We start from the raw sequence: 12699 nt of genomic DNA on the forward strand, positions 1-12699 counted from the left end.
ATGTGATATACACATACAATGGAATATTATATAGCCTTGAAAGGAAAATTCCAACACATGCTACACATGGATGAACCCTGACATGCTAAGTGAAATAAGTCAGTCACATAAAGACAATTGCTACACGATACCACTTATGAAGTACCTTGAGTAATCAAATTCATAGAGCCAGAAAGTAGAATGGTGGGTACCAAGGGCCAGTGGGAAGGAGAGAATGTGGAACTACTGTATAATGGCTACAGAGTTTCACGAGTTTCAGTTTTACAAGATGAAAAGTTCCAGACATTATTTGCATAGCAATGTGAAAAGTATGTACTTAACACTACCTAACTATACACTTAAAAATGGCTAAAAAGGTGAATTTTATGTTATATGTATTTTACCACAATAAAAATTATTTTTATTTTTTTAAACCAACCACTTGCAACTAAAAAAAAAAAGCCTGTTGAATATAAAAATAGATACCTAAGTATAGTGAGTGCTACACTATAGCATAGTATATATAATATACAATATAACATATGTAACATAGTACTATACTAGTACTTTTATATTAGAATTGATTGAGTCAGGATGGGCCGGCAGAGGGGGGGTGGTAGGAATTTTCCCTCACAGTCTAGAAGGTTGGCAGTTCTTGTTTTAAGGTAGCAAACCAGCTAGTTAATGTGATGTGTTCTGGGACTCAAATTATACGCTCACCTTTAAGGAATCTGACAGAAACATCAGGGTATTAAACTGCTTTGGCTACTCCTTACACCTTTTTCAGTATGGAGCCTCAAGAGAAACAAGTTTAGGTATAAGTCAGACTGCCTGGAAGCAGAAAGAGAACAGTGACAGTGACGTGAAGGAACTTCATCCCACTCACGAATGAGTTTCAGAAACAGGATTCTCCACCTAACACCAAGCCAAAGTCAGTACAAAGATTAAGAATGGAGATACCTAAGAGAGCCCAGGATTGGAGAAGCCCAATAAGACAGTTCCCTTAGAATTATCTCCTGTTAGTCATTGTGTAGTCAACCCCCAACCACGATAAGCCATAATCAAATGGGTTGCAGCCTGGAGGCAAGGGGCCAACTGGTATCACTCTATCATTCCAAGCAAAAAAAGCAGAGCTCCCAGGTCTGTTGTAAAGAATAGAAAGCAATCACCAGAGCAGAGTTTTCAATTCAAACACTGCAACTTTTAAATTAATAGCTAATAGAATTTCATTAAAAATATAAAATAACTTAAATCTACAGACAGCTAATAAACTTCTAAGATTGTTCTGCCAGAAAAAGTCCAGGTCTGGCAAAGAGAAGCCTAAATACCTAATACCATCTCCAGGTACCCACAGCTGCTCTCTGAAGAATTCTGCAAGCTGCTAAATTAGCCTGGCTGAGACCAGAAGAATCCCCTCCGCTAGCTCCCCTAGGGTATCATGAAAGACAAAAGGCGGTGAAGAAGGAATTGCACCCCAGGTGTACCAGGCACCAGGGAAGGGCAGACTGGCTGATCAAGAAAGTCCAACGCAAAGGAAAACTTAGCCCTTGTTGGCCTTCTTCAATGAGATGCTGGAATTGGAGCCAATCAACCCTACTTTTCTTCTTTTCCACAGTCAAATTTTCTTTCAATTGTAAACACCTCAGGTTTGCTGCAAAAAGAACCTTAAAAAAAAAATGCTTGAAGAAAGAACACAAATAGGGATGTCTGGGTGGTGCAGTTGGTTAAGCGTTTGACTATTGGTTTCAGCTCAGATCATGATCTCAGGGTCATGAGATCAAGCCCTGCGTCAGTCTCTGAACTAAGCACAGAATCTGCTTGAGGTTCTCTCTCTCCCTCCCCTTTCCTCGCCCTGCTCATGCTCAATCAATATCTCTCTCTCACTCAGATAAAAGAAAGAAAGAAGGAAAAGAAAGGAGAAAAGAAAAGGAAGAGGAAAGAAAAGAAGGGAGGGAAGGAGGGAGGGAAGTAGGGAGGAGGAGGAGAAGGGAAGGAAAGGAAAGGAAAGGACACATATAGACAAATTCAAGAAATGCTGTAAGAGACTACTATTGTCTAAAAACCTAACAAGTGTACACACATACTCCTAGGGTCAGAGATAATAAAAAGTACATCCATTAAAAACCTGGGCCAAAATTTCGTACCATATCAATATGATACAGAAAGGAGAGACCGAAGGACATGTGAGTGTGCTAAAGTATTTGAGGAAAATTTATACATTTAAAAGCTTAATAAATCAACTGGGATATGGGATACTACATTTAAAACCACTATAGGGCGCCTGGGTGGCTCAGTCATTAAGCATCTCCTTTCGGCTCAGGTCACGATCCCAGGGTCCTGGGGTTGAGGCCCACATCGGGCTCCCTGCTCGGCAGGAAGCCTGCTTCTCCCTCTCCCACTCCCCGTGCTTGTGTTCCTTCTCTAACAGCCTCTCTCCCTGTCAATTACATAAATAAAATCTTTGAGGAAATAAAATAAAACAACTATTATAAGTTCAATAGCACACACAGACTAAAATAATTTTCAAGCAGGATCAATCTACATTTCCAGATGCATTTTACTTCACTAAAGCAAAGGCTTTATAGAATATTATGCCAAGAAGTCTTACTGTTAAAAACAACAACAACAAACAGAAAATCATGCTTAAGATTATTTTGATGAAATTTTCTAAATGTTAGTTTTGTAATATTAAAATAATTTTCTTTTTTGCTGCTGATATGAACTTATGCCCTTAAAAATTATTTTTAACATTTTGCATATGTTGTAAAACAAGCTTTTGTTACTATCTGCACTAGTATTTCCAAGACCATGACCTCATTTACTTTGTTATTAAATCAAGAAAGTTCTTTAAGAGGACACCTGGCTGGCTCAGTCAGTGGACCATACAACTCTTATTCTCAACTCTTGTGGATTTAAGCCCCAAATTGGTTGTAGAGATTACTTTACAATAAAATCTTTTTTTTTTTTTTTAATTTTATTTGTTTGACAGAGAGAGAGATCACAAGTAGGCAGAGAGGCAGGCAGAGGGGGGGGCGGGGAAGCAGGCTCCCCGCCGAGCAGAGAGCCCAATGCGGGGCTCGATCCCAGGACCTTGAGATCATGACCTGAGCCAAAGGCAGAGGCTTTAACCCACTGAGCCACCCAGGCGCCCCACTTTACAATAAAATCTTAAAAAAAAAAAAAAAAAAGTTCTCTAATACTCTCTGACTGCACAAAGCAAAAAATATACTTCAAGAAAAAAGAGTCTAAATTCAAGAGGAAAAGATGATAGAAAACAAAATATAAATAGTTACCTAGTTATTAATAAAGAGGGAAAAGAAGAGGAGGAGGACCCTACACTTGCCTCGTCCCTTGAACACAGCTAGATAAATATCAAATCATTCTGAACACCCAGGAAATCAATCCGAGGGCTGAGAGAACAAACTGTACAACTAGAGGGAGAAAAAAGGCCACATCGTGGAAGATGAGAGGTGCAGAGATGTCATTTGGGGGAGAAAAGAATCCTAGTGCTGCAGAGAGGAGGGAGAGAGGCAAGGGAGAGAGAGAAACAGAGAGAGAGAAAGAGAACAGAGCTCAGGACATTGCACAAGAAAACACTTCCCCACTGAGGCGAAACAGGAGGGGCTGATTATTTCGAGTTTTTACAAGCAGTGGAGCTCAAAGTCTTAAGTTTTAGAAGATTGCACCATCTCCAGGTGGAGCCTGGAGGGCACAAAGGTGCATGTGTGGAGAAGGAAGGCAGAAGCCCGGGAGCAGACAGCATGGTATGAGGATTCCCGGGGTCACACTGGGAGAAACAGTTCCCCTTCCTGGAGTGTATCTGGGAGAGGCGGCACCTCCTTGTGGGGACAAAAGAGCCACTGAGTGCCACTGAGCTGCCAGTTTATTAGCATAGGAGGAGAAGAAACAGCTGCTGAGGGCAGCTCACCTGGACGCCAGCTCTCAGTTACATTTTGCCATAAACTCCAAGCCTCGGCACATTCGTGCTACTGTCCTTCTGGAACAAACCAGCACTACCCACAGTGTGGCAAGACCTTCACCCAGAGGAACAGCATGGGTCTGTGTAGCACCAGATCCCTAAAATTTGGAGTTTTGAAACCCAGCCAATGGGCCTGAGCTAAAACACAGGAGCACTGCGGCACCAAGTGAGCAGATGGCTGGGACACAGACAGGATGAAGACAGGGATCCAACAGAAGCTGGGGACACAAGAGGGGAGACTGTTCACACATCTGTGAGGACTTCCTGAATAGTGGCATGTGCGAACTCCACTCTCCAAGGACAAGAGAGTCAGCTGATGCCGTTTTTATCCCTGTCCCTCAGCAGGGATGGACTTCAGTGAGTAGCATGGTGCCCACAGCAGAGGCCTGAGTCACTTACACCACGCCCCGACCCCTGCGCTCTGCAGGTGCTTCTTTACTAAGACAAGTGTACCTGAGAATCAGAGCACCAGCAGGCCCCCTCCCCGAGAAGACCAGCACAAACCCCCAAAATGCACCAAGTCTACTGACGATAGAGTACTACAAAGCTTCAGCTCTAGAGGAAATAGGATCTAGCCTCTTTTAACAAGCAGACTGAAACGCACTTAGTTAAAACTCACCATACAGTGGACAAGATCCAAACATTCCCAACTGCAGGCAAGGATAAATTCTACATTGGACTGACACAAGGGAAAGAGCAGCCAAATACAACAGCAGAGTAACCAGAAACACTTCCTGAAGCGCCAGGCCCTGGAGAGTATCAGACCTCTTAATATGAGTAGGAAACATAACAGGCTTTCCTAACACAAAGAAGAGAGAGCCCTAGACAAAATGCCAAGACAAAGAAATTCATTCCGAAAGAAAAAATAAGAGATCACGGCCAGGGATTTATTCAAAACAGATACAAGTAGTATTTCTTTTTTTTTTTTTTTTTTTTAAAGATTTTATTTATTTGACAGAGAGATCACAAGCAGGCAGAGAGGCAGGCAGAGAGAGAGGAGGAAGCAGGCTCCCCGCTGAGCAGAGAGCCCGATGCGGGGCTCGATCCCAGGACTCTGAGATCATGACCCGAGCCGAAGGCAGCAGCTTAACCCACTGAGCCACCCAGGCGCCCCACAAGTAGTATTTCTGAACCAGAATTTAAAACAGCAATCATAAGGATACTAGCTGGACTTGAGAAAAGCACAGAAGACACGAGGGAGTCCTTCACCACAGAGATAAAAGACCTAAAAACTAGACAGGCCAAAATAAAAAATGCTATAACCAAGATACAAAACTGATTGGATGTAATGGCCACAAGGATGGAAGAAGCAAAGGAACTAATAAGTTATACAGATGATATAATTATGAAAAACAATTAAGCTGAAAAGAAGAGAGAAAGAAAAATAGTGGATCACAAATTCAGACTTGGGGAACTCAGCAACTCCCAAAGCACAGTAACATTCATATCATAGGAGTCCCAGAAGAAGAGAGGAAAAAGGGGGTAGAAGGTTTATTTGTGAAAATTATCACCAAAACCCTCCCTAATCTGGAGAAGGAAACAGACATCCAAATCCAGGAGGCACAGAGAACTCCCATCCAAATCAACAAAAGCAGGCCAACACCAAGACATCTCATAGTAAAATCTGCAAAACAGAGAGACAAGGAAAGAATCCTGAAAGCAGCAAGGGAAAAGAAATCCCTAACCTACAAGAGAAAACAAGGTTAGCAGATCTCTCCACAGAAGCTTGGCAGGCCAGAAGAGAGTGGCATGATATACTCAACGTGCTGAATGGGAAAAATATGCAGCCAAGAATACTTAATCTGGCAAGGCTGTCATTCAGAACAGAAGGAGAGATAAAGAGTTTTCCAGATAAACAAAAACTAAAGGAGTTCATGACTACTAAGCCAGCCCTACAAGAAATATCAAAGGAGGCTCTTTAGTGGGAAAGGAAGTCCAAAAGCAACAAAGACTAGAAAGGAGCAAAGAACATCTCCAGAAACACTGACTTTGCACGGAATACAATGGCACCAAAATTCATATCTATCAATAATCACCGAAAAAAAAAAATCACTGAATGTAACTGGACTAAATGCTCCAATCAAAAGACACAGGCTATCAGAATGGATAAAAAAATAAGACCCATCTATATGCTGCCTCCAAGGGGTTCCTTTTAGATCTAAAGACACCTGCAGACTGAAACCAAGGCTGGTTGGTTAGTGAAACATGCAACTCCTAATCTGGGGGCTGTGATTTCAAGCCCCATGTTGGGTGAGAAGCTTACTTAAAAAAAAAACAAAGTGAGGGGATGGAGAACCGTTTATCACGCTAATGGACATCAAAAGAAAGCCAGATTAGCAATATTTATATCAAACAAACTTTAAACCAGACTATAAGGAGAGATGAAGAAGGGCACTATACCATAATAAAGGGGTCTATCCAATAAGAAGAACTAACAATTGTAAATATTTGTGCCCTCCAACTTGGGAGCACCCACATATATAAATCAATTAATAACAAACATAAAGAAACTCCTTGATAATAATACAATAATACTAGGGGAATTTAACACCCAAATTACAACAATGGACAAATCATCTAAGCAGAAAATCAACAAGGCAACAATGGCTTTGAATGACACACTGGACCAGATGGACTTCACAAATATATTCAGAACATTTCATCCTAAAACAACAGAATACACATTCTCTTCAAATGCATTTGAAACATTCTCCAGAATAGAACACATAATGGGTCACAAATCAGGCCTCAACAAGTACAAAAAAACTGAGATCATACCATGCATATTTTCAGACCAGAATACTATGAAACTTGAAGTCAACCACAAGTAAAAATGCGGAAAGACCATAAATACATGGAGATTAAAGAACATCCTACTAAAGAATGAGCAGGTTAACCAGGAAATCAAAGAAGAAATTAAAAAAATATGTGGGAGCAAATGAAAATGAAAACATGACAGTCTAAAACCTTTAGGATGCAGCAAAAGCAGTCATAAAAGGGAAGTACATAGCAATACAGGCCTGACCCAAGAAACAAGAAAAGTCTCAAATACACAACTTAACCTTACACCTAAAGGAGCTAGAAAAGGAACAGCAAATAAAGCCTAAAGCCATTAAAAGAAGGGAAATAATACAGATTAGAACAGGAAAAAATGATATAGAAACAAACCAACAAATAAAAAAAAACAGTACAACAGGAAACTAGGAGCTAGTCCTATGAAACTTGGAGCTGATTCTTTCAAAGAATTAATAAAACTGATAAACCCCTACCCAGACTTAACAAAAAGAAAAAAGAAAGGACCCAAATAAATAAAATAATGAATGAAAGAGGAGCGATCACAGCCAACACCATAGAAATACAAACAATTATAAGAGGATATTATGAAAAAATTATATGCCAAAAACTGGGCAATGTGGAAGAAATTGATAAATCCCTAGAAACATATAAACTACCAAAACTGAAATAGGAAGAAATAGAAAATTTGAATACAGCCATAACCAGCAAAGAAATTGAAATAATAACCAAAAACTTCCCAATAAAAGTCCAGGGCCAGATGGCTTCCCAGGGGAATTCTACCAAACATTTAAAGTGTTACTACCTGTTCTTTTCAAACTACTCCAAAAAATAGAAATGGAAGGAAAACTTCCAAACTCTTTCTACAAGGCTAGCATTAACCTTGATCCCAAAACCAGACAAAGACCTCACTAAAAAGGAGAATTACCAATATCCCTGATGGACATGGATGCCAAAATTCTCACCAAAGTAATAGCCAATAGGATCCAACAGTACATCAAAAGAATTATTTACCACAATCAAGTGGGATTTATTCCTGGGCTGCAAGGGCAGTTCAATATTGCAAATCAACCAATGTGATACACCACATTCATAAAAGAAAGGATAAGAAACATATGATCCTCTCAATAGATGCAGAAAAAGCATCTGACAAAATGAAGCATCCATTCTTAATAAAATCCATTTGCAACAAAGTAGGGATAGATAGAACGTACCTCAACATCACAAAGGTTATATACAAGAGACCCAGAGTTAATATCATCCTCAATGGAGAAACACTGAGAGCTTTTCCTCTCTAGTCAGGAATAAGACAGGGATGCTCACTCCCACCGCTGTTATTTATCATAATACTGGAACTCCTAGCCTCAGCAATCAGACAACAAAAAGAATTAAAAGACATCCAAAGCAGCAAGGAAAAAGTCAAACTTTCACTATTCACAGATGACATGATACCCTACATAGAAAACCCAAAAGACTCCACCAAAAAATTGCTGGAACTAATACACAAATTCAGCAAAGTCACAGGCTACAAAATCAATATACAGAAATCTGTTGCATTTTTTTTTTAAGATTTTATTCATTTATTTGAGAGAGAGAGAGAGAATGAGCAGTGTGGAGGGGCAGAGGGATAGAAAAAGGAAGAAGCAGACTCCCTGCTGAGCAGGAAGCCCAACTCGGAACTTGATCCCAGGACCCTGGGATCATGACCTGAGCCGAAAGCAGAGGCTTAGCCAACTGAGTCACCCAGGTGCCCCTGTTGCATTTCTATACACCAATAATGAAGCAGCAGAAAGAGAAATTATGGAATCAATCCTATTTACAATTGCACCTAGGAATAAACCTAACCAAAGAGGTAAAAGATCTGTACTCTGAAAACTATAAAACAATTATGAAAGAAACTAAAGATGACACAAGGAAATGGAAAGACATTCATCCTCACAGATTAGAAGGACAAATATTGTTAAAAGTCTATACTACCCAAAGCAATCTACACATTTAAGACAATCTCTATCATAATACCAACAGTATTTTTCAGAGAGCTAGAACAATCCTAAAATTGGTATGGAACCAGAAAAGACCCCAAATAGCCAAAGCAATCTTGAAAAATGCTCAACATCACTTGGTATCAGGGAAATACAAATAAAAACTACAATGAGATACCACCTCACACCTGTCAGAATGGCTAAAATTAACACAGGAAACAAAGGATGTTGAGGATGTGGAGAAAGGGGAACCCTCCTGCACTATTGGTAGGAATGAAAGCTGGTGCAGCAACTCAGGAAAACAGTGTGAAGTTTCCTCAGAAAGTTAAAAATAGAACTACTCTACAACCCAGCAACTGCACTAGGTATTTACCCAAAAAATACAAAAATACTGATTTGAAAGGGCATTTGCACCACGATGTTTACAGCAGCAGTATCAATAATAGCCAAATTATGGAAAGAGCTCAAATGTCCATCAACTGATGAATGGATAAAGATGATGTGGTGTGTACACACACACACACACACACACACACACAGGAATATTACTCAAGCATCAAAAATAAAATTTTGCCATTTGCAACAATGTGGATGGAGCTAGAGTGTATTACACCAAGTGAAATAAATCAGTCAGAGAAAGACAAATATGATTGCACTCATATGTGGAATTTAAGAAACAAAACCTGAACAAAGGGGAAAGGGGGAAAAAAAGAGAGGGAGGCAAATCACAAGAGAATCTTAACTACGAGAACAAACTGAGGGTTGATGCTGGGAGGTGGGCAGGAATGGGCTAACTTGGTGACGAATATTAAGGAGGGCACTTGTGATGAGCACTAAGGTATTATATGTAAATGATGAATCACTAAATTTTCCTCCTGAAACCAATATTATTACACTATATGTCAACTAACTTGAATTTAAATAAAAACCTGAGGGGCGCCTGGGTGGCTCAGTGGGTTAAGCCTCTGCCTTCAGCTCAGGTCATGATCCCGGGGTCCTGGGATCGAGTCCCACATCGGGCTCTCTGCTCAGTGGGGAGACTGCTTCTCTCTCTCTCTGTCTGCCTCTCTGCCTACTTGTGATCTCCCTCTGTCAAATAAATAAATAAAATCTTTAAAAAAAAAAAATAGTAATAAATAAATAAATAAACAAATAAATACTTGAAAGAAGGGGCACCTAGGTGGCTCAGTGGGTTAAAGCCTCTGCCTTCGGCTCAGGTCATGATCTCATGGGATCGAGCCCCGCATCGGGCTCTCTGCTCAGCAGGGAGCCTGCTTCCCCCTCTCTCTCTGCCTGCCTCTCTGCCTACTTGTGATCTCTCTCTCTGTGTCAAATAAATAAATAAAATCCTTTTTTTAAAAAAGTTGATAAAAAAAGAGGGAAAAGGGAAAAAGGAGGAAAAATACACGAGTAAACAAGGCAGTTTAACGATCATAAAAAGAAAAAAATTAAAACTATAAGCTTTCAAAGAGAAACACATTAGGAAACGTTTATATATCATAAATGATCACCCATACAAATGAATATTTGTATTTATTTATTTAATACTTATTAAATAAATAAATGTGTATTTATTTCCCACAAAGAGGGCCCAACAAGTTGCCATTATTTGAGTGAACCACTAATAAAGAATCCAAAATTCAAAAGAAGTCAGTTTGCAGAAGTGCAACTTAACCTCTCTCTCCTAGACAGTAACTTTAAAATTTATATATATATACAGCATTACATTTTTAAACTGTTAGAGGAGATGAAGACTCAAGAGTATGATATCAGCCAAAATCCAGCTAGCAAATGAAAACAACTCGGTGTGTTCATAATTGGGATTTAATGAAGACAAATGGTTACACAGATGATGGAACACCTGAGAGACCAAAAAAGGAACCATGAGGCTACCTATTTCATTAGCAGCAGCAGGAAGCCATGACCACACTTAGGCTAGGGAGACACAGGAGTGCAGGGTGCTGGGTCACCTGGCAGAAGCTAGAACACCAGTAGAGCTACCTAGAAGAAGCCAGAACCACAAAGGAAATGCAGCCACTAACAGAGAGAGGAGAGGTATGAGTACTCTTCCCTTTCTTCCATCCTCTCATTCAATTTCTCACCAGTCCCTCCCAAACTCAGCATTAGAAAATAGACTAGGTACTATGGGAAACTGACAAGGAGCAGCCACCTTGCAAAAACGGAGCATGAAGAGGCCATGAAATGGAATGTAGGAATGTATTTGGGGAAAAAAAATCCAGACATAAATTCTATTCAGGAAAAATTAATTCTAAAGACTAAGACAATCAACAGTAATGATAATTATGTAGGTATATCCTATAACATCTGATCAAATTTGATCTAATATCTTCTTTTCTAAGAAATCTTTGTCCTGAAGTTTAAAGTTAGCCACTATATGTAACTGTTACTTCCAGACTTACACAATATCAGTTCTAATGAACTTTCTATAGCATGACTATGTTACTTTTTAAATTAAAAATGAATTTATTTTGAAAACTAAAAAGTTACTGTAAGAGAAAGTAATCTGACTAAAGTAAGAGTTCTCATTTTGGAATGAGGTCAACCTCAAACAAACATTTAATTTATATGTCCCCAAAAAAGTAAAACCATACCATTTAAATCTGCATTTTCAAATCTGACCCAGACTATTTTCTCCTTTTCTTCTGTTAGAGGTGTTCCACTGTAAGCCTGCAGAGTAAACAGAAATGTCTGAATAAAAAATTTTTACAGCTCTAATATTACTGATGTTCAAGACAAAAGGCAACTTAAATAAAGCCAACGTTATCCCTCTCCAATCCCACCAATCCAACATCTTGGGGACCAACACATTTTGTAACATTTTTACTACTAAAGAAAGCTATCCAGGAGTCTGACAATCTTGGTTAAAGGAATTTAACTTACTAAGGAATTGCAGAAACCTAAAATACAATAATCATAGCCTACTAGGAAGTATCACTATAATGCAAAGGAACTCAAAAAGTAAATCATCCCCTACATTAGCCAACAAATAAGAAGGCTTGAGAAATAAAACTACCACATGTATCTATTTAGCCCCAGGTGTTTATGATCAGGTAATTACACACTACCTAGAATTTTCAAAAGTATTTCTTCCAGCTCGCCTTCAGTTCCAGGTGGAAGACAAAGGCCAGAGTTGGGGGTGAAAAAAAAAAAAGTACAATATTACTTTTTCAGTCTTTTGTCTGGCTTCTACACTCAACCTATTACCCGGTTTCTGCAGGCCTGCAGGGTTCACAAAGATAAGCATAAGCTGCCACAAAATCATAGGAAAAGTGTCGATGGTATCCATCAGTATTTAAAGGGAGTCATTTCTTCATAAAGCAAATGTTTCTATTTAAAAGTTTCAAAGATTGTATATATTTATAAGCATTTAGAATGGCAAAATAGGGGCACCTGGGTGGCTCAGTGGGTTAAGCCTCTGCCTTCTGCTCAGGTCATGATCCCAGGGTCCTGGGATCAAGCCCTGCATCGGGCTCTCTGCTCAGTGGGGAGCCTGCTTCCTCCTCTCTCTGCCTGTCTCTCTGCCTACTTGTGATCTCTGTCTCTCAAATAAATAAATAAAATCTTTAAAAAAATAGAATGTCAATATAGACCTGCAATATTTTCAATTATAAAGTTGTACTCAGTTCACAAAACAATGGTTTATCATAAGCTATACCAAAAGCATATAAAAACTACCATCCCACATATAATTTGTATTATACATAACCTGCTTTAAATTTCCATGCCAATTTACAGCCCCTGTACTGTATCATACAAGCTATTAACTTGTATAACTGAAACTCATCTACAATGAAAATACTACTAAAAGACAATTACTTTAATAGATTTACTATACAACAGAAATCATCTTACAAATCCTTACAATTTTATTGTCTTTTTTAAAAAAAGGTGAGATGTGTATAGGGCAGTCAATTCCTTTGGAGAAGAGGAAAGCCTACGCTAGAA

General features: G+C 39.2%; 1 protein-coding gene across 9 annotated transcripts in view; it reads right to left on the reverse strand.

The window, feature by feature from the left end:
• Positions 1–12699, reverse strand: part of BCAS3 (BCAS3 microtubule associated cell migration factor) — a 592326-nt gene that overhangs the window by 570554 nt on the left and 9073 nt on the right. For all 9 annotated transcript variants that reach the window (XM_047708851.1, XM_047708852.1, XM_047708848.1 and 6 more), the window contains exon 4: positions 11346–11421. In XM_047708851.1, coding sequence (XP_047564807.1) covers positions 11346–11421 — 76 coding nt within the window. The remainder of the gene's footprint in view (positions 1–11345; positions 11422–12699) is intronic.

Source organism: Lutra lutra, chromosome 16, assembly GCF_902655055.1.
Source record: "Lutra lutra chromosome 16, mLutLut1.2, whole genome shotgun sequence".
Taxonomy (NCBI): domain Eukaryota; kingdom Metazoa; phylum Chordata; class Mammalia; order Carnivora; family Mustelidae; genus Lutra; species Lutra lutra.